The sequence below is a fragment of the Thermobia domestica genome, chromosome 7 (assembly GCF_964235325.1).
Source record: "Thermobia domestica chromosome 7, izTheDome1.hap1.1, whole genome shotgun sequence".
Classification (NCBI taxonomy): Eukaryota; Metazoa; Arthropoda; class Insecta; order Zygentoma; family Lepismatidae; genus Thermobia; species Thermobia domestica.
In genome coordinates, this window is record NC_137460.1 from 204604172 (window position 1) to 204630900 (window position 26729).

Here is a 26729-nt window from a genome sequence, read left to right on the forward strand (position 1 = left end):
ATTAGTATTGGGTGTCTATGTCGTTCCCTTTTATGGGTAAAAAATTGCCAAAAAGTCAAATTTTGGGGGTTTTTGACCTAATTTATCCCCTTTGATGAGGTATTATTACCATATATAGTTATATGGGCGTATACAGGGGTTCATTCCCTTTCATAAGACATGGGTATATTGGTGCACCCCTTGAAAAATTTGGGAGGGGTACCTTGGCCCACCCCTTAAATTTTGGAAATTGCCCAATTTCAACATTGGGTATTATAGTACAGGACCCTAATATCTATTATGATAAATTTCGGTGGTCCACCTCGTTCCCTTTTAGGGGTACAAAATTGCCAAAAATATAAACGTAAGCAATACGTTATACCACGTGTTTGGTTTTTGGTCGATTTTATCCCCTTTGATGAGGTGTTATTACCCTATATGGTTATATGGGCGTATACAGGGGTCCATTACCTTTCATAAGACATGGGTATATTGGTGCACCCCTTGAAAAATTTGGGAGGGGTACCTTGGCCCACCACTTAAATTTTGGAAATTGACCAATTTAAACATTGGGTATTATAGTACAGGACCCTAATATGTATCGTGATAAATTTGGGTGGTCCACCTCATTCCCTTCTAGGGGTACAAAATTGCCAAAAATTCAAATTTCGGGGGGTTTTGACCTAATTTATCCCCTTGGATGAGGTGTTATTACCCTATATAGTTATATGGGCGTATAGAGAGGTCCATTACCTTTCATAAGACATGGGTATATTTGTGCACCCCTTGAAAAATTTGGGAGGGGTACCATGGCCCCCCCTTAAATTTTGGAAATTGACCAATTTAAACATTTGGTATTATAGTACAGGACCCTAATATGTATCGTGATAAATTTGGGCGGTCCACCTCGTTTCCTTCTAGGGGTACAAAATTGCCAAAATATAAACGTAATCAATACGTTGTACCACGTGTTTGGTTTTTGATCGATTTTATCCCCTTTGATGAGGTGTTATTATCCTATATAGTTATATGGTCATGTATAGGGGTCCATTACCTTTCGTAAGATATGGGTATATTTGTGCACTCCTTTAAAAATTTGGGAGGGGTACTTTGGCCCACCCCTTAAATTTTGGAAATTGCTCATTTTATATATTTGGTATTATAGTACTGGACCCTAACATGTATTATGATAAATTTGGATGGTCCACCTCGTTTCCTTGTAGGGGTACAAATTGTCAAAATATAAACGTAAGCAATACGTTGTACCACGTGTTTGGTCTTTTGGCCCAATTTAACCTCTTGGATGAGGTTCTATTACCTTATATGGTTATATGGTTATGTATAGGGGTCTATTCCCTATCATAAGACATAGGTACATTTGTGCACTCCTTTAAAAATTTGGGAGGGGTACTTTGGCCCACCCCTTAAATTTTAGAAATTGCTCATTTTATATATTTGGTATTATAGTACTGGACCCTAACATGTATTATGATAAATTTGGATGGTCCACCTCGTTCCCTTTTAGGGGTACAAATTGTCAAAATATAAACGTAAGCAATACGTTGTACCACGTGTTTGGTCTTTTGGCCCAATTTAACCTCTTGGATGAGGTTCTATTACCTTATATGGTTATATGGTTATGTATAGGGGTCTATTCCCTATCATAAGACATAGGTACATTTGTGCACTCCTTTAAAAATTTGGGAGGGGTACTTTGGCCCACCCCTTAAATTTTAGAAATTGCTCATTTTATATATTTGGTATTATAGTACTGGACCCTAACATGTATTATGATAAATTTGGGTGGTCCACCTCGTTCCCTTTTAGGGGTACAAATTGCCAAAATATAAACGTAAGCAATACGTTGTACCACGTGTTTGGTTTGACCTAAGTTATCCCCTTGGATGAGGTTCTATTACCTTATATGGTTATATGGTTATGTATAGGGGTCTATTCCCTATCATAAGACATAGGTACATTTGTGCACTCCTTTAAAAATTTGGGAGGGGTACTTTGGCCCACCCCTTTCAAAATTCGGTAAACGTTTTCTAGGACCCATTGGTGTTCCTCTTATGGCCAAATATTCAAAATTTAAATGTTATTGACCGGTTTTATTATTGAATAAGTACAGGATTTATTACTTTTTTTCATAAGACACAGGTGTATTTGTGTACCAATCTTAAATTTTGGGAGGGGTACATTTCTTATTGTCGTATCAATAATTGGTAATTGTTCTTTGGGTAAATCATTGTCAAATATGAGTATGATCACGTGATCAGTTATTAACCTATGATGGGATTAGGAGTCCAGGACATTGGTACATTAAAACTTTGTAGTATAATTTAAGAATTGTCAAATGAAATTACGTCATTGGTTTTGATTATTCACGCCAAATATAAACGTAAGCAAGACGTTGTACCACGTGATTGTCCTTGATGAGGTAGTGTACAGGGATTCATTTCCTTTGTTGTGGTACTTCTTAAGTTTGAGTACACACACTTCTAGAAAACAGTTGGTTCTACTCAGGTAAACAATTGACGGACATTATTGACCTTATTGAACATATAATAATATGATTAACTCTAAGACTTAGGTATATCAGGAGAAGTATTCTTTAAATTTGGGAATGGTGATAAGCAGAATTTTAACATAAGGCGCGAAATTAGAAACAATACATTGAACTTTAGTCACAGCTCATAGTCTAAGATCATTGGTGGTGATTGATTTGAAATCTGATAGCTATCCTTATTGAATCTTATGACTCATAGACGAAAGGCAATACATGCTACAACACTGGCAAAGTTATTGTTAATGCAATTTGATTGGTTGATCACTATCTTTCCTGCAATCTGATTGGTTGATCACTATCTTTCATGCAATCTGATTGGCTGATGATTTTCAAATCTTTGCTGTATTCAGTTTTAAGTTTTGTTTAACATTTAAAAATCTTGGTTTCGTTCAACATTTTGCACTCACTGATAAATATGATCAAAACCGTTTATTTGTTAATCGAATAGTTAAAAACCGGATAAAGTTTGACGGTTAACCGTGAAACGTAAATTTTTTTAGTTTGAAATTTTTTTGCTTGAAATTTTTTTGTTTGAAAATTTTTTCGTTTCCAAATTTTTTTTGTTTCAAAATTTTGTTTGAGATTTTTTCGTTTGAAATTTTTTCGTTTGAAATTTTTTGTTTGAAAATTTTTGTTCGAAAATTTTGTTTAAAATTTTTTGTTTAAAATTTTTCGTTTCCAAATTTTTTGTTTGAAATTTTTTGTTTCAAAATTTTGTTTGGAAAATTTTGTTTGAAATTTTTTGTTTGAATTTTTTTTCGTTTCAAAATTTTGTTTCAAAGATTTTTGTTTGAAATTTTTGTTTTCAAAGTTTGAGTTGACATTTTTAAAAGTTTGTGCACTTATTAGTAAAGAACCGGAACTGTTTAGAACAAAAACCTTTGACAACATTGTGGTGCAATAGTACACGTCAGAACCTGGGGTTGTACTTGAAATGAAAAAACACAATTCATTGAAATGGATCATTTTATTACACTCCACATACATCCATACCAGATAGTGGTTCTGGATATTGTCGATACAATGTATTTTGAACTTCTTGCACTAGTTTGTCTTTAGCATATAATTTTAATTCCAATTGAAGTCTTTTAAGGTCTAGTGCAATATCAATTGGTGGAAACTCAATGTCCATTTGATCACAAATAAACTGTTTATCAATACAGGTATGCACTAGCCGGAACTGTTTAGAACAAAAACATCTGGCAACGTTGTGGTGCACGTCAGAACATGATCATGCAACGTCATCAGTTTTGCATCATATATAAGTATCGTTCGAGTTAGTATTCATGATAACATCATCATGGCTACTTGTCTGCAGTTTCTAAACACACGTGATGTGATGAAATCATTTACCAAGATTACTGATTTACAACAAAATGTACCTTATAGAATCTTAGCTAGCCAAATGATCCCTACAAAGTTTGGATTAAGAATCGTAGTGAAGCTTGAAAATGATAAGAATATAATTTTACCAGCAAGATATTTACCCATGGAACCATCAAAACAAGAAGAACTGCTGCGTTTCTTAAATACTGGATCTGTATCTTTATGTTACAAAGGATTCTTGGGTCGAAGTCATCAACTTGAATTTAGTACACAGCCAGATTCGTCAGCCATTGTGATGAAATCATGAATCAGCACATTTCTTTCCAATGACGTCAGCTGTAGTTGTATGAATGTGGTTGGTCGGCATGACGTCAGCAACTGTGATGAAATCATGAATCAGCACATTCCTTACCAATGACGTCAGCAATAACTATAAACCAGCAAATACAGTGTCATCCCACGAAATCATTTGAGCAAGTGCTTTTCAGGAGGAAAGATGTGTACTTCTAACGATAAAGAGTTCATCTTCGCAAGCTATTATCCAATAAATATATTTCAAACAAAACATGTGATGATTGGTATCAGTGCTAGAACATTTGAACCAGTGATTCGATTGGGCAAAGCAGAACAATTTGGTGTACAACTGACCTGTGAAGAATGGCAAATATTATGTTCACGAATCGACCAAATGAACGATTATTTTCATGATGAGCTAAATGTGACCATAGTCAAATCATTAGGCTCAAATCATGAAGTGGTGCTACGTACAGTCCTCGAAGAGAAGATGGTGCTGTTACGTAAGAAGAGTACATTTCATGTCCCTCGCAATATGGTGTATCTAACACAAACTGAATGGAACAAATTCATCAGCGTATTTCAGTGTGTGAAACATGCAGTGGAAATGTGTAACAAAACAAGTATATTCCTGAAAAAGTACTATTTTGAAAAATGTGTTATGCATATTGTACAACATGTATCTAGATATTGTGATGGTTGTCAACAGCGTTCGTGGGTGCATACCTGTATTGATAAACAGTTTATTTGTGATCAAATGGACATTGAGTTTCCACCAATTGATATTGCACTAGACCTTAAAAGACTTCAACTGGAATTAAAATTATATGCTAAAGACAAACTAGTGCAAGAAGTTCAAAATACATTGTATCGACAATATCCAGAACCACTATCTGGTATGGATGTATGTGGAGTGTAATAAAATGATCCATTTCAATGAATTGTGTTTTTTCATTTCAAGTACAACCCCAGGTTCTGACGTGTACTATTGCACCACAATGTTGTCAAAGGTTTTTGTTCTAAACAGTTCCGGTTCTTTACTAATAAGTGCACAAACTTTTAAAAATGTCAACTCAAACTTTGAAAACAAAAATTTCAAACAAAAATCTTTGAAACAAAATTTTGAAACGAAAAAAAATTCAAACAAAAAATTTCAAACAAAATTTTCCAAACAAAATTTTGAAACAAAAAATTTCAAACAAAAAATTTGGAAACGAAAAATTTTAAACAAAAAATTTTAAACAAAATTTTCGAACAAAAATTTTCAAACAAAAAATTTCAAACGAAAAAATTTCAAACGAAAAAATCTCAAACAAAATTTTGAAACAAAAAAAATTTGGAAACGAAAAAATTTTCAAACAAAAAAATTTCAAGCAAAAAAATTTCAAACTAAAAAAATTTACGTTTCACGGTTAACCGTCAAACTTTATCCGGTTTTTAACTATTCGATTAACAAATAAACGGTTTTGATCATATTTATCAGTGAGTGCAAAATGTTGAACGAAACCAAGATTTTTAAATGTTAAACAAAACTTAAAACTGAATACAGCAAAGATTTGAAAATCATCAGCCAATCAGATTGCATGAAAGATAGTGATCAACCAATCAGATTGCAGGAAAGATAGTGATCAACCAATCAAATTGCATTAACAATAACTTTGCCAGTGTTGTAGCATGTATTGCCTTTCGTCTATGAGTCATAAGATTCAATAAGGATAGCTATCAGATTTCAAATCAATCACCACCAATGATCTTAGACTATGAGCTGTGACTAAAGTTCAATGTATTGTTTCTAATTTCGCGCCTTATGTTAAAATTCTGCTTATCACCATTCCCAAATTTAAAGAATACTTCTCCTGATATACCTAAGTCTTAGAGTTAATCATATTATTATATGTTCAATAAGGTCAATAATGTCCGTCAATTGTTTACCTGAGTAGAACCAACTGTTTTCTAGAAGTGTGTGTACTCAAACTTAAGAAGTACCACAACAAAGGAAATGAATCCCTGTACACTACCTCATCAAGGACAATCACGTGGTACAACGTCTTGCTTACGTTTATATTTGGCGTGAATAATCAAAACCAATGACGTAATTTCATTTGACAATTCTTAAATTATACTACAAAGTTTTAATGTACCAATGTCCTGGACTCCTAATCCCATCATAGGTTAATAACTGATCACGTGATCATACTCATATTTGACAATGATTTACCCAAAGAACAATTACCAATTATTGATACGACAATAAGAAATGTACCCCTCCCAAAATTTAAGATTGGTACACACATACACCTGTGTCTTATGAAAAAAAGTAATAAATCCTGTACTTATTCAATAATAAAACCGGTCAATAACATTTAAATTTTGAATATTTGGTCATAAGAGGAACACCAATGGGTCCTAGAAAACGTTTACCGAATTTTGAAAGGGGTGGGCCAAAGTACCCCTCCCAAATTTTTAAAGGAGTGCACAAATGTACCTATGTCTTATGATAGGGAATAGACCCCTATACATAACCATATAACCATATAAGGTAATAGAACCTCATCCAAGGGGATAACTTAGGTCAAACCAAACACGTGGTACAACGTATTGCTTACGTTTATATTTTGGCAATTTGTACCCCTAAAAGGGAACGAGGTGGACCACCCAAATTTATCATAATACATGTTAGGGTCCAGTACTATAATACCAAATATATAAAATGAGCAATTTCTAAAATTTAAGGGGTGGGCCAAAGTACCCCTCCCAAATTTTTAAAGGAGTGCACAAATGTACCTATGTCTTATGATAGGGAATAGACCCCTATACATAACCATATAACCATATAAGGTAATAGAACCTCATCCAAGAGGTTAAATTGGGCCAAAAGACCAAACACGTGGTACAACGTATTGCTTACGTTTATATTTTGACAATTTGTACCCCTAAAAGGGAACGAGGTGGACCATCCAAATTTATCATAATACATGTTAGGGTCCAGTACTATAATACCAAATATATAAAATGAGCAATTTCTAAAATTTAAGGGGTGGGCCAAAGTACCCCTCCCAAATTTTTAAAGGAGTGCACAAATGTACCTATGTCTTATGATAGGGAATAGACCCCTATACATAACCATATAACCATATAAGGTAATAGAACCTCATCCAAGAGGTTAAATTGGGCCAAAAGACCAAACACGTGGTACAACGTATTGCTTACGTTTATATTTTGACAATTTGTACCCCTACAAGGAAACGAGGTGGACCATCCAAATTTATCATAATACATGTTAGGGTCCAGTACTATAATACCAAATATATAAAATGAGCAATTTCCAAAATTTAAGGGGTGGGCCAAAGTACCCCTCCCAAATTTTTAAAGGAGTGCACAAATATACCCATATCTTACGAAAGGTAATGGACCCCTATACATGACCATATAACTATATAGGATAATAACACCTCATCAAAGGGGATAAAATCGATCAAAAACCAAACACGTGGTACAACGTATTGATTACGTTTATATTTTGGCAATTTTGTACCCCTAGAAGGAAACGAGGTGGACCGCCCAAATTTATCACGATACATATTAGGGTCCTGTACTATAATACCAAATGTTTAAATTGGTCAATTTCCAAAATTTAAGGGGGGGCCATGGTACCCCTCCCAAATTTTTCAAGGGGTGCACAAATATACCCATGTCTTATGAAAGGTAATGGACCTCTCTATACGCCCATATAACTATATAGGGTAATAACACCTCATCCAAGGGGATAAATTAGGTCAAAACCCCCCGAAATTTGAATTTTTGGCAATTTTGTACCCCTAGAAGGGAATGAGGTGGACCACCCAAATTTATCACGATACATATTAGGGTCCTGTACTATAATACCCAATGTTTAAATTGGTCAATTTCCAAAATTTAAGTGGTGGGCCAAGGTACCCCTCCCAAATTTTTCAAGGGGTGCACCAATATACCCATGTCTTATGAAAGGTAATGGACCCCTGTATACGCCCATATAACCATATAGGGTAATAACACCTCATCAAAGGGGATAAAATCGACCAAAAACCAAACACGTGGTATAACGTATTGCTTACGTTTATATTTTTGGCAATTTTGTACCCCTAAAAGGGAACGAGGTGGACCACCGAAATTTATCATAATAGATATTAGGGTCCTGTACTATAATACCCAATGTTGAAATTGGGCAATTTCCAAAATTTAAGGGGTGGGCCAAGGTACCCCTCCCAAATTTTTCAAGGGGTGCACCAATATACCCATGTCTTATGAAAGGGAATGAACCCCTGTATACGCCCATATAACTATATATGGTAATAATACCTCATCAAAGGGGATAAATTAGGTCAAAAACCCCCAAAATTTGACTTTTTGGCAATTTTTTACCCATAAAAGGGAACGACATAGACACCCAATACTAATAGAGGTACATACTATGGTCCTAGGCTACCATACCAAATTTTTAGATTTGGCAATTTCCAAAATTTAAGGGGGGGTGGTCCTATGTACCCCTGCCAAAATTTAGGGGGTGGGCCATGGTACCCCTGCCAAAATTTAGAGGGGGTGGTCCTAGGTACCCCTAGGTCATTGACCCCGGGCCAGGTCATTGACCTTTCACCCCGGTCATAAAAGAGAGTGAGGATGAGTCATTCGCGCATACGGGGGCCACTACTACTAACGATGCAGATACAAATACATTATGGATGTTCAAGAATAATTCTTCTGATATTTGAAGCTTTACGAAACATCCCTGGATGTCTGCGAACATTTATGCCTTAAAAAAAAAAAAAAAAAAAAAAAGTTTCAACTTCTCTGAACATCTGAATATCTGAAGTGAATATCTGACGACTCTACTGTATTTTAGAGAAGTAGAGGCACACAAGGGAAATTCGCTATCCTGCGTCTATACCAAAAGCTGCAACGCAATATTTGCCTATGAACAAGAGTAGTCAAAGATGCTTCTTCTCGTTCATTTGAATCCAGAATCAGTTAATTTTTAAGCAGAAACGTTAACTGTTTTCTTCGTATGTTCATTTCACTGAGAAAGTACAATCATTTTTTCCATTACCTAAATTGGTCATTCTTCGCCAGATAAGAGACAAAAATTAATGAAACTTAAACAACTCTTTTGATTCAGGTGTTCAATTCATCACTGTTCCTCCTGTCCTCATTATTTATATTATTGATATAGATCTATTAATATATGATTTATATTATTTATTAATATATTATTTTATTGATATTGTCCTCACACTGAGAAAAATGATTGGGTTGAAACGTGACCATGCGGTGTGGTTAAAAAGATTTAAACCAAATTGGGTTTTTTAGGAACGATGGATGGTCACTTGCAACCCAACTGCATTAACCGTTGGGTCAACAAAATGACTATATGTCACCGTAGAGTATTTTAAACCAACACTTGAGTCATACCTGGTTAACGGAAAGTGTCATAATACGTGAAACATATAGTCTAATCGAAGCTGATTTAAGTGGACTATTAAGTACTACAAAAATTACAACACATGTTTGTTATTTACTGTCTATTCAGTCGAAATTATACAGAGTTATATCTTGACAGAGCACGATTACAATAGCAACGTTAGCTCCGGTCCAAGCGGAAGGCTGCGGAGGAAGAAAGTAGCGCCAAAAAGAAAACAAATCATTGCATCGAAACCACAATGCATGAATAGCAGTGCTGTAATCTTTTTTCCTAATGTTATTCTTATGTCCTAGCATATAAGAATAACAGATGGCGCCACCGTTACTGTGTAACTATTGTCAGACTGTTCAGAAGTTTAAAAAACGATTATTTTGGCCAATTACAGGAAACTTAGAACGTTATTTGTAGCTTTGCACAAATGTCAAATATACTGCGAAAAGCTTTGAAATAACTACTTACTGGCTATAAGAAATGAAAATATTCACAGCCAATACGTAATTATTTCTGATATACTCGGAAGGCAATGTCGTTGGTGTTGAATAAAATTCCAAGTAACACGATAAAGTGGTAATCATTTTATATTGTGTAGTGTTGGGTCACCTTTCTAACCAACGCATGGTTTGTTAAATCCCGTAACGGTTAATGTGATATTTACTCTTTTAACCCATTATTTCGTCATATTTTAACTCAACCATGGTCAATTTTATCTCATTGATGGGTTATTTACACTCCCCTTCTCCAAGCGAACCCACACTGTGGTCATTTCTTACCCCATGTTTATTTACTTTTAACTACACGTTTGGTCAAACGTATTATCGGGTTAATGGAATTTACACTTTGTTGGGTCATATTGTACACCAAGTTGGGTTAAATGTATTAACCTTTTAAGCGATTTTAAACTAATTGGGTCGTTGGGTTGGACTCCTACATTTAACTACACGTTGGGTTGAATTTATTTCAACCCAATTTAACTAAACGCTTTGACCCTATTTGGGTCGGAGCAGTTTTAGCCACGTGGTTGGGTTAAAATATGCACCAATAGGGTCAATTTCAACCCAATCATTTTTCTCAGTGCATTATTTATATAGACGTGGGATCCAAACTACATGAGTTCCCACTGGAAACAGAACTTGGGTCTCACAAAGACTCATACGGTACTATATAGCCACGAGATATCTATATTATTATTATTATTATTATTATTATTATTATTATTATTATTATTATTATTATTATTATTATTATTATTAAGGAAGAATTGCCACAAGAGTGGAAAGAATCAATCATTCTTCCAATTCACAACAAAGGCGACAAAACTGACTGTAATAATTATCGAGGCATCTCTCTTCTGTCAACATCCTATAAAATTCTTTCAAATATTCTATTAGCAAGACTGACCCCATACGCAGATGAAATTATTGGAGATTATCAATGCGGATTTAGACGGAATCGATCAACTATCGACCAAATATTTACCATTCGCCAAATACTCGAAAAAAAAGTGGGAATACAACACCCCGGTACATCAACTATTTATTGATTTTAGAAAGGCGTACGACTTGGTTAGGAGAGAAACATTATACAACGTCCTTACAGAACTTGGAATACCGAGAAAGCTAATTAGATTAATTAAGATATGTTTAAATGAATCCCAAAGTAAAGTCCGGGTAGGAAAATTTTTGTTCACGAGCTTTCACGTCGAAAATGGCCTGAAACAAGGAGATGCGTTATGGCCATTATTATTTAACTTCGTTCTGGAATACGCTATAAGGAAAATCAAAGATAGCAACCAGGGCCTAGAATTGAACGGTATTCACCAGGTTATGGCATATGCTGATGACGTAAATTTAATAGGGGATGATAGGAGAACAATAGAAAGAAATGCAGAGATCTTATTAAACGCTTGCAGGGACATGGGTTTAAATGCACATAAAACTAAATACATGGAAGTGCGTCGGGACCGGAATACAGCAAACTATGGATGCGTTAAAATATTAAATAATACTTTTGAAAAAGTGGATAGTTTCAAATACCTAGGATCAATATTAACAGAGGAAAATCATATCCACGGAGAAATTAAATGTCGACTAAAAGCAGGGAATTCGTGTTACTATTCGGTTCAAAATCTCTTGTCGTCGCGAATTCTGTCGAGGAATTTAAAGCTTAAAATATACAAAACGGTAATCATGCCTGTTGTTTTGTATGGCTGCGAAACATGGTCACTTACTCTAAGGGAAGAACATAGACTGAAAGTATTTGAGAACAGGATCCTGAGACGAATATTCGGACCCAAGAGGAACGGGAATGGGGAATGGCGGAAACTTCATAACGAGGAACTATATAATTTATATGGTTTACCCAACATTGTTAGGGTCGTCAAGTCTAGGAGGCTTAGGTGGGCGGGTCATGTAGCTAGAATGGAAGAAAGTAGAAACGCTTTCAAAGTCTTGACAGGAAGACCAATCGGAAAACGACCATTAGGAAGACCTAGGCGCAGATGGGAGGACAAAATTAAGATGGATCTCGCAGAGATTGGAATACAAAGTAGAAACTGGATACAGTTAGCTAAGGATAGAAGTCAGTGGAGAGCTTTTGTGAACGCGGCATTGAACCTCCGGGTTCCATAGGCCATAGAGTTAGTTAGTTAGTTAGTTATTATTAACTATTTTGCCTATTGGCAGGTGCTGGGACCAATAGGAGTTGTTTCCTTTCTTAGGTTCGTGTCTGAAAATGTTTCTTCCACGTTTCTTGGTCTTCAGCTTTCTCTTTCACCAAAGATACACCGCAGGTAGCCCTAGAATATGTAGGAAGAAAAAGATACAAGAGAAACAAAGATAAACTGCAGGTGGCCTTAGAACACGTAGGAAGAAAAAGATGCAAGAGAAACAAAGATAACTGCAAGCAGCCTTAGAACACGTAAGAAGAGAAAGATGTAAAGGAACAAAGTTACACCGCAGGCAGCCTTAGAACAGTAGGAAGAAAAAGGTACAAGAGAAACAAAGATATACCACAGATAGCCTTAGAACACATAGAAAGAAAAAGATGCAAAAATGAGAAAAAGACACAGCACAGGTAGCCTTACAACATAGAAATCAAAAATGCAAGAGAAACAAAGATACATCGCAGGTAGCCTTAGAACACATAGGAAGAAAAGATACAAGAGAAAGAAAGATACATCGCAGGTAGCCTTAGAACACGTAGGAGAAAAGATGCAAGATAAAAGAGATACGGCAGGTAACATTCGAACACGTAGGAAAAAGAAGGTGCAAAAGAAATAAAGATACACCGGAGATATCTTTAGATCACGAGTACATCAAAGGAACATAGCGTATGAAATGTCGATATGTGTCATCTAACATACTTCATACTTAGTTCTGCAAATCAGGATAAAATTTCCGTTTCAATTCTACATTGACAACATTGATCTGGTTAATATCAGGAAGTAAGCACTGAAATGAGTAAATAAAAAGCAACGCTATTCCATAATATCGTGTGAAAACCTCCTGGAGATTACAATCCAAGATGGCCAGATGGTATACATTCAAGTAAGTTATGACCAGTCAGTACCGCAGCTCTTATCTCCATTAAATGTGGCTTTATGAGACCATAGTTCATTTTTTTTTTCGTTCAGGTAGTCCTCAGTTTCTTTACAGTATTCGCTCAATTCTAAAAAATATCTTTTGCGCTCCTACAGATATTGATTGAACTCGAAACCAGTACAAAACAGATAGGTGCGGAAACTACTCTATATGAGAATGATCTACAAAACATGAACAATACGAAGTAACGAAAATGAACCAAAATTGGTAATTCGGAAAGAGAAGATCGCCACTTTTATGAGTCTTATAAAGCGTTTTCTGTGCATAATTTGGGATTATATCCATAAAAACGTGTCATAACTGCGTGGAATCTGTATTTGAGTGGATAGTTGATGTGTACCCCAATAAGGCAAATGTTCTTGGATTTGATACCATATGGCGAAGGTCTATAGTCACGGTGGGTTGCTACTTCTGTGAATTATACCAAACAACGTTCAAAAACAATTTGTTTGTCCCCCTTAAACTTTATATTGCTCTCTTTACTGTTTGCTGGGGCCGCGGTGGCTCAGTGGTAGAGCGTTCACCTCTGTCCTGGGTTCAAACCCTGCTCCGACCAAGTGGTGGACAAACACCGTGTGCGTTGGTTTCCTCGGGGTTGTCTAGTTACCTCCCACTTTCTTCATTCCCCCATTTCATTCATTCCTCATCATCACCGTCTAGCCGGCATAAACGTGGAACGTAAAATTAAAAAAAAAAAAAAGCATTTTTTTTTACTTTTTACTGTTTGCTGTTGAGTTGAAGTGTTTTGTGAGCGAAAAGAAAAATTACATTAGTAATGTAGAAAGCAAACGAATACAATAACAGAGGTGCGAACCTCCCAAAGTGCTTGGGTGCAATCCTCCCCCCCCCCCACAATTTACCATTGTCTCTCCCCCAGAAAAGTAGTAGAGAAGATAGGAGTTGTTTGTGACAAAACCAAGGTAACTCCGAAACTTTTTTTCATTCTTAAAAGCATCATTATTAGTGATTATTAGTAAGACCCGGATGGTGGTCTTGTTTGCAAGTCTTGCCAATATTGTTTTAAAGAAATCTTACTGTTTTCATAGCTTTTACAATGATATAAAAGTTTTGTCTTAATGCGTCAATAGTAACAGAAATATGTTTTTAAAATGCAATATTGTTCACTTTCATGTAAGATATGATAGCGTAAAGTATTACCAAAGCTCAGTACTAAATTTCGCTTTAGTTTTAGAACTTCATTAACAAGTTTTGCTAATTTATCTGCTGTTTAGACATACAACTATTTCTCGTAGGATTTCACAGAATCCAATAATAGGCTAAAATGGATCAAGTGATGGCCAAAGTACATTAGACACTGAAGTTCTGTAACGGTTCAAGATTGTGTTCTATGTCGTCTTCTACACACTGTTCCAATTCATTGCAATTCTTCATGCTCCAGGTAGAATCCAAAGGAAGATCAAAGATATACGGAGATTGCATTTGACTGATAGTTACTCTTGTTGCTTATTTTTACGAGGGAGGATCAGAAACTAAGGTTACAAAGCTGACATTTCTGGAGTTTCGTTTGTTATGAGGAGTGTGCGGTTCTTGTAATAGATGGCGTTGGTAACTGTGCAAAGTTTCAGCCCCTGCCACCTACGACGCTAGTAGTTGGTAAACACAAATGGCGACTCGTTTGGAAAACTAGTTTCGCGAAGAAGTCCGCTCAGCTATTCGGCGAGTGAAACACGTTACCGAGGCTGAAATTCACCGGCAGCTGGCAGGGGTTTACGGAGAGACTGTAATGTCTCGTCAGCAAATCGCAGAATGTTGTCGAAATTTTGAGGCTGGTAGAGAAAACGTCAGCGATGAGGAGCGCAGTGGCCCAATCCAGCACGGCATCAACAGATTTGAACACAGTTCGCGTGCAGGAGCTGATTCAGAGCAGCCAGAGGATTAATGTTTCCGCACTTGAAGGAGCACATAGGAGGCCGTCGCTTTGCTTCAGATGATGTGGTGAAACACTTCGTGACAACGTGACTGAACATGCAGGGACTGGATTTTTACCAGAAAAGAGTTTTCAAACTCATCCTACGATACGACAAGTGACTCAACCGACATGAAGACTACGTCAAAAAATAACCTAATGTATGTATTATCTGCTGGCTATATTGTTTGTATGAAATAGTATATACATGTTTCACTGCAGGCTTTGTAATCTTACTTTCTGATCACTCCTCGTACCTACAACTCCAGACAATTAATGACATGAGACTAGTCATGGTTCTAGAGAGTTCTGGCAAGCAGAAACAAAAAGCGAGGGATTGAAAGTAAAATTATACTTGCGAGATTCAGGAGCAATACTTCACTGCGGAACGAATGTATCAATGTAACCTTCTGAATTTGAAACTTTTCTGTACTCAATACACCCGTCGGTGAACATTTTACTCACTCTACAAAGAGTTTTGTTTTTATTGAAGGTTTAGTGTAGATATCCAATAAAATAAAATAAAATAAAATAAAATAAAATAAAATAAAATAAAATAAATAAAATAAAATAAAATAAAATAAAATAAAATAAATAAAATAAAATAAAATAAAATAAAATAAAATAAAATAAAATAAAATAAAATAAAATAAATAAAATAAAATAAAAAAGCAAGGACGGCATGAATTTTCCAGAGTTGTATTGAGCGAAACATGCAAGTCTGGAATGTAATTATGTGTATTGTATAGTAGCTGAAATGCCCCGTCTCCATATGGGAAAAATAGGTTTGTGGAAAATATTTCAATCTAATCCCCCCCTTAGGATACGCATTTCAATAAAACTATGAGAAGAATCTATAGAATACCCTACTTTTGCAATAAATTAAAGAAACATCTTACCACCATAGAATGCAAACTTCAATTAGTCATGATTAAAAAAGGAAAAAAAGCTTAATTGCAAAAGTTATTTCAAACTAGTCAGGACTAAAAACTATATATTAAACACCACAATTGTCGGTACTTTTTGAATATTCTATTTTTCACCTCTTCTCACCCACAATGCCTATGAGAACTCAACGTGGACTTTAAAGACATCGGGAATGCCAGTATAGCCTACATCTCAGCGACCCTGAAAGCTATGGAATCGACAATAATATCGGTGGTTTTCGATTACTTTTACATGTACCCAACTTCCCAGCTCTTCACTCTTAGGGATGTCATACCCTTACTGAGAGCTGAACTTAGACTTCACGGTATCGGCAGTGTCAGCATTCGTATCAGCAATCCCGAAAAATGTGGATTCAATGTTAATATCTGTCATTTTCTACTACATTTATATGTCACCTCTACACCTACACCACCCCTAATAGAGTTATGGGTGCCTTACTCCACGTCCTTCTTTTCCAGATTGTAAATAATATGTGTACCAATTTGGTTGCAATTGCTCTATGCAATGATGGAATATGCATATACATATGCACATAATCCATCTTTATCTGTTACAAAATAAAAACCGAGCAGAAAATATAACGACAAGCATCACCGTCATTGTCAATTTCCGGGCCAGGTGGCATGCCCATCCTTGCCTAAAGTTTGTCTTACATGTCATCGAGACTGTCACAAATCAGCTTCGCGACCCAGAAAACAATGGATTCGACACTAATTTTGGTAATTTTAGGAATTTTATTTTCCACCTCTTCTTACTCCTATGTCGATGAGGGCTGAAATTGGACTTAAACCATTTAGAGTATCATTATTTGACCCAGGGATAGGAAAAACTATGGGTGTGACACTAAATCGGTCGTTTTGATCACTTTTACATGTTATACCTTCCCACCCCAACTCTAGAGGGGTGTCTTGCCCTCACTGGGGCTGAATTTGGATTTAAACGGTACCGAGCGGCACTATTCATCTCAGAGATCCAGAAAACTATAAATTTGAGATTTATATTGGTCGTTTTCGATTATTTTTTCATGTAACTTTTTCCCCGTAGGGAAGTCCTGGGAAGGTTTTATCCCACTGAGAGCTGAACTTAAACGGTATTGGTAATGTTACTATTCCTTTCAGTGACTCCGAAAGCTATAAATAGACATTAATATTAGTCGATTCGATTCTTTTGAATTTCATTTCTAGAGGGTGTTCTAATAGGTGCAAGGGTATCTTACCTTCACAATATTTTTTCCAGATTATATGTCATACGTGTAACAAGTCTTGTTGAAATTGCTCTAGGTGTTTCACAGTTACGCTGAAACACACATACATACGCACATATATGCATACATTATGTATATACAACATATATTTTAAATTATTATTTCTATGTACTTTCTGAAGTGAGCACAAAGAAAGAATTATGTGTGTTTTAAATGCCTATCACTAAAAACAGTAAATACACATGCATTGCCTTCAACAAAACTTAATTTCTTTACACACTGTTGTAGTTTACAGTTACTGAAGCCAAGAAATTCAAGTGAATGATGATTTCTCCTTCCTTTCGTCCTAAGAAGTATTTAAGTAATAGGAATTGAGTTGAGTTGAGTTTTGAGTTTAACGTCCCTTCAGCAGTGAGGCTATATGAGACGTGGACCTACTGATTAACATGGAATCCGAACCACATGAGCTCCCGCCGGGAATCGAACCCGGGTCTCCCACGCCAAAAGCGCGTATGCTAACCGTTTAGCCAAGGAAGAGCTCTTAAGTAATAGGAGTATACGTGTATAAGACTATTGCAGGTTGGTCTTGGTCTTGCGCGAGACTTGGTCTTGGTCTTATCTTCCATGCAAGACCAAGACTCTTATGGTCATTACTAATCATTATGGTATAACTAAAGTTCGAGTGCCATTTTCAATGAAAAATTAATTTCTCCCTCCCCCCCAAAAAAAAATCCCAGGTGCAACCTACGCATTAAAAGCAGCCTGAAGGGACTCCTACACAGTAATAAAAAGCGTTTTAACACTTAGAACATTTTCAAGAATAATCTATTAATAACTGGTCTCTTTCATGAAAAAAATGTATTTTTTGCTGTCACACTACGGTCCTGATACTCAGAGACAGTAGGTAGATACAAGGGCGCCCATGTTTTGGTTTCCAAGGGGGTCAAGTATAAGCGACATTTCAAATATAGTTTCAAATTTTGATGTAACTATTCTAAAAATTCTATTGGATTTTCGATATTCCGAAGTACAATTTCCTCTAGGGGGTGAGCCCCTTTGATGGGCGCCCTTGGGTAGATATTGATATCACACAATGGATCTGAAAATTTCAGGAAATCTGAACACGTGAAGAGCTGAGCTGGCCACGAAGCACATATTGAACTGGATGAATAGTTAGTACATAACCTCCCAATATGCTGATTTCTACCCCTTTTGACTGGAACTCACAACTTTATAAAATTCAAGCTTAATTTATCGAACTGTCAAAAATAAACTTTTAGCATTCTCAGTTCGCAACAGCGAGGATCAGGGATCGCGGTTCACAGCGGGTTCGACCTGACTTGACCCATGTGAATGCTGAGATAGTATAACACAACCAGCGAACGAGTGCGGGCGGCCGGTTTTGGAACTAAAATGCAAGCAGCAGTGTTTCTAACCGGACTACTTGTAATCAATCCATCTCAGTTCTGTAATCAACCTATCACAGTTCTGTAACCAATCTATCACAGTTCTTTCTGTCTTGTTTGTAATAAACCACTTCACGCATATGCTCAAGTCAGGGGCCGAGCGATCGGGGTCTTGAGTAAGAAAATTCTTTTGCATTGACATCATATTCGGATGTACTTCAAAAGTTTGGTGAGAGAGAGAACTGATAATCTTTCACCGTCACACTCCTAACCGTCTCCCCAGGGATCCTGGGTCCACCCCCTGATTGAGATGGTACATAACGATAATTTTGTCTAATCTCTGTCATTATTTAGCATGCTTTAGTAATTTAAAAAAAGATATTTCTGCCACATTTTGAAAACTTTCAAATAAAGTTTTCAAAGTGTGGCAGAAATATCGTTTTTTTTAAAAAAAAAAAAAAAATACTAAACCATGCTAAATAATGACAGAGATTAGACAAAGTTATTTTTATGTACCATCTCAATCAGGGGTGGACCCAGGACCCCTGGGGAGACGGTTAGAAGTGTTGCATTGACGGCGGAGGGGGAGAGATTAAAATGGGGTGCCTGATAATTGAAGGTTCCTTATAACTCCAGTAAAATTCAGACAAAATCTTTGAATTACGTAAAAAAGAAAATATACAAAATACATTTTCAGGGTAAGTCTTACAGCCATTACGTTATTCTAAGATTAATGTTACTTCTGAAATTGATTAGAGCGAATATGTATTTGAATAACAAAACCACTTTCATAAGTTTTTCAAAGTATCAAGTTTGGAAAGAACGAAGTTTGTCCTCCATTGTTATCTCATTGCTCAAAGATACCGGTGATGAAGTAATTGGCTGGAAATCAATCGGCCGTTTCTTACATCAATTTATAAAGAAGATGAGTGCCAATGTTAGATATGTCAGTTCAGTATTTTAAAAAAAGCCACCTAACCTCTTGCAACCATACGTAGCGCATTTTAATACTTACACTTGAAATAAAAATACAACTGAATAAAGACGACTGACTTAGCCTTTGAATTTCATATGTGAACAACAATATAGGACTTTTCAGATAGAGGACAGGGAGAGCAGGTTTTATTAAACAAGACCGTACATCTGATATGTTTGGACTATAGGCAACTTGTGTTTACGGGCTAAACTCAGTCCTCTGAAGTCAATCGACAAATACCTTTAAGATGTTCAACAGAATAACGTATCAGCATTATTATATACTACAGACACAAATATAACACTAGGCTCCCAAGTTTCAAAATTATATTGTGTGTGAAAACAGTTAGTAGATTTAATTCTTTGTGACCTGATAGCTAAAACCTGAGAGAAATTCAGAGTTAGTCCAGATGTAATTTCTTTTCTCATAAATAAAATTTATTGTGTGCTGAAGCAATGATACTTACTCTTACACTACTAATACGCTGATGTTTTATCAATACTTTTATTCTAACTCTACCAAAGGGTTGGATTTCTATAATGATCCTAAAAGAAGGGTGCACTGAACCAAATTGTACAAATCAATCCCTAAAGGCAAGCTATCCAATCCCATAATAAATCTTTAAAAAATGAAGGAAAAATTTCTTCACCTCCTTTTCCCCCAAAGGGTTCACATTTCTCGAAAAAAAATGAAATTTCTTTATTTTAACGTCCCATGATTGTTGTTTATGCTAGAGGAGACAAATGATTAATGAAAGTGAAAGATTGTAAAATTAAATTTTGTTCTCTCAATGGGAATCAAACCCAGAACCACATAGAATAAAAGCACATGCGCTGGCCAATAGACCAGCGGAAAAGACTTTCACAGTTCTCGAGAGGAAACGTTTCGAGATTCCTCCCTGGCTAAAACTCGAAAAAATAATTTATTTGTCAATCGATAAACATACACTTAAACAGCAGCATCATGAGCCTTAACCTTAACTTGATTTAAACTTACAGTTACAAGATATTGCGCAAAACTCTACGCTATCAACCCAAAATTAAAATTTCGTCACTGACATTGTCAGTGGCGTATTTACGATTTTATTTCGGGGAGGGCTTTGCTAACTTTCGGGGGGAGCTTTGCCTGAAAATGTGAAAATTCTGCAAGATATTTCGTATACTTTACTATAGTAAGATTTCGGGGGGGGCTTAAGTCCAGAAGCCCTCCCTAAATACGCCACTGGACATTGTCATTCCTGCGTTTTACAGGCTGCTACTGTTTTATAATGAAATCGAATAAAACGTAATCAATTTTTATACATTCTGCTTAATACACGGTAGAAGCTCACTGAATTGTCAACTGTGTTATGTTGTTCTTAAATTGGTAATTTCCATTCATATATCACTATTCACAATACATCTGCATTACTTCAGGAATGGTTCACTACAATACATAGATAAGTTACGGCGTTTTTTATTAAGCGTAAAGAGATTAGACTATGCATAACATCTAAACTGCAACTTTAAAACACCATTGGATACACTGCAAAGTGAAACTCTCCGCTCCCCTGTCCCACCGCGCTTGCCAAGAAACTGATGTAAACACAACAGCAGCGCCATCCTCCCAAAACCGCACAGCTATCCTGGTCAGGTTATACTACCAATATATTGTACAAGCCGTGGCCGGTTTGCTTTTAAAAAGTCTCCTCAAACTTCATTGTTAAGACTTTACAGTGAAAATTAACTTCAAAACTGTATCTGAAATTATTGATTGATAAGGTAGCTCCCCTATTGTCTCACGACGCTAGATGAACATCAACTCCACTTTATCACTACTTGAAAATTTAAAAAAAATCAATTTTGATTCTTTACAACTTTTGAGCATTTGAGAGGGTTATGACATCCAGTTATGATATGTCTGGTTCACGCAGGGGCGCCACTTTAAGGTGAGCAGGAGACAATTGAACCTGAGTTTGAAACCGGTTGTCTTCGTTAGTCTACAATACGAAAAGGTAAATAAATTTCTCTAGAATACTTTTCAAAACGAAACGAAATGAAATCTTTCAATTTAACGTCCCACGCTTATGCCCGTTAGGCTAAGGGAGACGATGATTTAGGCAAGTGAATGATGATGGGAGAATTGGTGGCATTATAATGTGGGAGGAAACGGGAGTACGCCAAGAAAACCCACGGACACGATTTTGTCCACCACAAACTTACTTGGAGGGGATCGAACCAGGGACCCTCTAGAATACTTTCTAGTAAGTATAATAGAACTATATACATACTGGAAAGTTTAAATACCTTATTGAGATCCACTAAATCGTGCTCCCTCACCCAAAACCAGGTTAATAAACTAAACGGGTATAGATATAAAAAAAAATGTGCACACGTGTCTCAAAGGCTCTAACCTGGAGCCTAGCCCACTGCATTAGCATTTAACACGATATACCTGACGAACAGAGGAACAGGTGTGCAGCACAACTTCACGATAAGTGTAAGCAAGCAGGCATCTTTTTTTATTACTTCTGCATTAAGGTCGTTCGCGCTCAATTTAAAAAGATCCATTCATACTTCACCGGGATTCGAGTTTTAATAGTGCATGCTTGTAGATCGACTTGTTATCATAAGCACGCCAAGCTTTGTCAAATGCAAATAAACAAAATGATAAATTGACATTGAAAGAACGAAAAAAGAAGAAGAAGAAGTATGCTCTTACCTCTGTTCTGTAGCGAATCAACTTCAGTAACCTGTGATGGTCTTGTTTTCGGTGTTGTAACAGTCTTGGGTTCAGATCCCCTTCCAGTCCATATCACAATCAAAAGAATCACCAGAGCCACTATAATAGCAATAATTGCAACGGTTAACATCCGATTTCCGAGTTTCGATGTCATTTTCCTTAATTATTTCGAAAAGAAAATTTAAAATCTCAGTGTTTTATTTATTTTTTTTAGAAATACCACTAACAAACAAACAAACAAATAATAATCGTCAACGAAAAAAATAAACACACTGTTACGCTCGATTAGGTGACATTGTAAAAAATAAAATAAAATCGCTAACGGTTTCCGATTTGTTGTCGAAACATGCTGGTGTGTTTGAAAACCGTGTTTTCCATCGTTCTTCACGGATTATTTAGGGTCTAATTTTTCGGCCAAATGGACACAATGCGGAAAAGATTTTTTTCTTTGCGTTTTCTTCTCGTATTGTCTGGGGCTGTTTTCAGTGTCCTTCAAAGACCAGAATCCCGCGTTCCTTCACGAATCCACCACACAGCTCGCAGCTCTATTCGTCTACTGGTTCTCTGTCCCACCGTCTGCGGCAAATTCGTCTGGTCCAGACCAGAAGCTATCTTTTTCACCGCTCTCCGTCTCGAATGCTTTTTCCACAGGCGACTCCAATACCCTCTATCGGCCGACGACCGAACGATTACACTTCCCTGCGTACATCGTCATCTCGGCTGCTACAAAACGCTGGTGAAGTCAGTCGTTCACTTGTGATAACTGAAAGCTCAGCATTGGAAATAAGAGGACAATTATCAATTGATTATTAACAGAAATATATATTTACGGAAACTTTTTTTTAAAGGTGCATTTTTGGATGCTTGCTTACCTGTATATCTCAGTATTCCTCCCACTAAATTTCCCGAACACATTAATGTTGGAGATGACCTTGAAGAATGGTGGTGTTTCCCTTTGTATGCGATTGTAACATTATTGTAACTTACAGTGCATTATCACTGTGCCATTCTCGTCTTTCTCATTGAATATGACTAAACAGTCTCACTTAAAAAAAAAAAAAATCATGTTCAAGCAGTTCAAAAACTTTTTTTTTTTTTTTTTTTTTTTTTTTTTTTTGGTTATGAAAATTCAAACAACCCAGCTGAACTACAAGAAGATTCTGACTCCGCTGTGTGTAATGATGGTGAGATACATGAAGGATATTCGGGCAGAGAAGAAAGTGAAACAGACAGAAAGTGATGCAAATATGAGTGATCCCAGCAGGGGTAAAAGTGAGGGGAATCGCGGGGGACCGTCCTCCCGCTTCCAGAAGATATCCATAGCGTCTCTTCACTTTCTAAAAAACATTACAATGGGAAAAGATAGGCACGGGGGCGGCGACGTCATGCGTCCCCCTACCCCTTTTCTGGTCCACTTTTTAGTTAAAACAATTTTTTCCTTTTTTACTGAGAAGATATACAGAAATGAATAGAAATAGCGTTTTTTTCTTGTTTCTTTTTTCAATAATAATAATAATAATCTTATTCTTTTCCTTCTTGTTAAAAAATTAACAAAGAATAAAATAAAAGAAAATAAAGATGAAGAGAAAATAAAAGAGGAGAAGAAAAGATAGAAACAAAAGAAAAAAGAAAGAAAAAGAAAATAATATTGGATGTAATTTAAAAGGGAAGAAAATAAAATAGAAAAACAAAAGACAAAAAAGGAAAATCGCAAGGAAAGGAATAAGAAATAATAATAATAATAATAATAATAATAATAATAATAATAATAATAATAATAATAATAATAATAATATAAGGAGAGGAAAAAAACAAAATCTGGGATTTTTCGCAAATTATTAGTGAAAAAAGAAAACAGTTTTTAAACTAAAAATGTTGGGTAAAAATTAATCATCCTTTCCCTTTTAAAGCAATGGGGAAAGAAGGAAGCGCTCTGGGAACTTCTATTATGATAAAGGATTTATTTCGAATTTTCGAAATAACTATTAATTAAACTTTTTCTATTTAGTGATTGCTTATAAACATCTGTTATTCTAATTGTGTAATGTATTAAAGATAAGTGCGTAATATCAGACACGTCTCGTCACATAATTATGAAAAACGATATATCTGTTTTAATATGAACAAAATGAGTAATTGTACAATATTATCAGCTTCTAACGAAAAGAAAAAGTCCAAAAATGAAAACATTTACTAATCATTAGAAGTAATTAAGCTAAATAAAATTATATTGGTTAGTGTAAATTCTTATGCATAGGTTTCGAGTAGGGATGCGCTCGAGTCGAGACATGTCTCGAATCTCGACTCGACTCGACTCGAATTCGAGTCGAGATTCGAGTCGAGACACACTTTGTAAAATTCGAGACGAGTCGAGACAAACGTATTTCTCGACTCGAATTTTCGAGTCGAGACACGAGTCGAGTCGAGACGGCTCTTAAAAATCTCGACTCGACTCGAATGTCTCGAAAATCTTTCTATAATTTTTAATATTATTTTGAAGAAAGTATTCACTCAGAAACAGCCTTGAAACCAATTCCAGCTTTTATTCCTTTAGAAAGGTACAGAACGCATAAAATTAATAGTTAATCTTTAAAGATCAAGATTTAATTTTCAGCTCAATTCAGTTAATTAGAACTAATAGTTAATGTCGTTGTATTTGGTTGTACTGCAAATATAATGATAATACTAATAATAATTGATTATCTAGTTTGTATAAAACTATTATCCGTAGTCTAAATCTAGTTTGTATAAAACTATTGCGATAGAGTGAACTTCATAAATTCTCTGAATGAGCAGTTGGTAGTCTATAGTAATTTAGCATAGTTATAATTATTATGTTTTCGTTCCCATGAACGCAATAGGGTTACGTAACTTCTGGATTATTCACTTGCCCAACTATTCTGAGGCTTTAATATGTTGCAGCATATCACGAGCTACGGATAATATATAATGTAACATTTGTTGTACATCACATATTATGATACGAGACTATTTTACATAGTATATCTTATCTAATATAAATAAAATAAAGAGTTTGTTTGTGTGTTTGTCTGTCTGTCTGTGCGACCTGGGGACCAGACGAGTGGACCGAGAGTTCCCAAAATTTGGTCACGGGTACCTTAGTCCAGGCCCCAGATCAAGACGAAGCGTTTTTTTTTATAATTTCGAACCAGGGGGTCTCGGGGGGGGGGACGTTTACTGGGACCGACCTGGGGACCAGACAAGTTGACCGAGAGTTACCAAATTTTGGTCACGGATACCTTGGTCCAGGTCCCAGTCTAAGGCGAAGCATTTTTGTCAAAATTGGAACCAAGGGGTCTCAGGGGGGCGTTTAGCGAGACATGTATTAAAAGTAATCCAAATTGATCAACATTAGTGTCAAATCCATAGTTTTCACGGTCGCTGAGATCAATGGTAACACTTCCATCAGCGATGACTTGCAAATTCAGCTACTACTGTATGCGGGCCGGGTGTCAGCGGGTGAGGAATACCGAGACATGTATAAATAGCCCATATTGATTGATACTAGTGTCAAATCTATAGTTTTCGCGGTCACTGAAATGAATGGTGATACTTCCACAGGTGTTGACTTCCAAATACAGCCCCCATGCGAAGAATGGGTATATTAAGCTAGTATTACAATAAATGGACTGCTTGGATGCCAAGAACTAGTACAGATAAGTACCATCCACTTCTATGAATAGGTATTTTTTAAAAGGATTTTTGTAAACACTAAGTTATAAAACAATGAACTACATACAGTAGTTATGGTTTTGGTTCCCAACATAAAAGAAATATGGATTGTTCATGAGATATTGAACTTCAACTTTCACTCCTGGAAAATTTCAATTTTGGAGTTAGGCCACTTGGCATCAAAGCAGTTCACTGTAAGATAAATACATTCCGCACATTAGTAGCATAGTTGTTCAGGAGCCTTCGATTTCCATCCTCTCAAATGAAAGCTGAATGATTGCTTGATACATGCTGACTATATAGGAGAAATAGTGTATTAAGTTTTCGAGCTTTGGTGCGTATCCGTATTTACACTCTGATATAACTTTAAGTTCACACTCAAATCGAGCTAATTGTTTAATGCATTTCGAAAGCTTTTGTTTTTATGCAGCTCATTAAGGAAAATCTATTTCATAATCGTAACATTTATGTACTAAGAAACTATGAACGTAAAGTGGACTCGACCTAGCCCCGTGGCCACTGTGACTCAGTGGCACAGCTCTCACCCTTGGTGTGTGAGGACTCTGATTCTGTGTGTGTGTGTGAACTCCGCGGCTAGTGTATGCGTACAGAGTCGGAAGCGGTATGTATTG

At 36.1% G+C, this 26729-nt stretch overlaps 1 protein-coding gene across 2 annotated transcripts in view; it reads right to left on the bottom strand.

The window, feature by feature from the left end:
• The window catches only part of AdamTS-A (ADAM metallopeptidase with thrombospondin type 1 motif A), a 785255-nt gene extending 762284 nt beyond the window's left edge, over positions 1 to 22971 (bottom strand). For both annotated transcript variants that reach the window (XM_081765817.1, XM_081765816.1), the window contains exon 1: positions 22384 to 22971. In XM_081765817.1, the coding sequence (XP_081621943.1) occupies positions 22384 to 22558 (175 nt within the window). In that variant the 5' untranslated portion in view covers positions 22559 to 22971. The remainder of the gene's footprint in view (positions 1 to 22383) is intronic.
• Positions 22972 to 26729: the final 3758 nt, after the last annotated feature.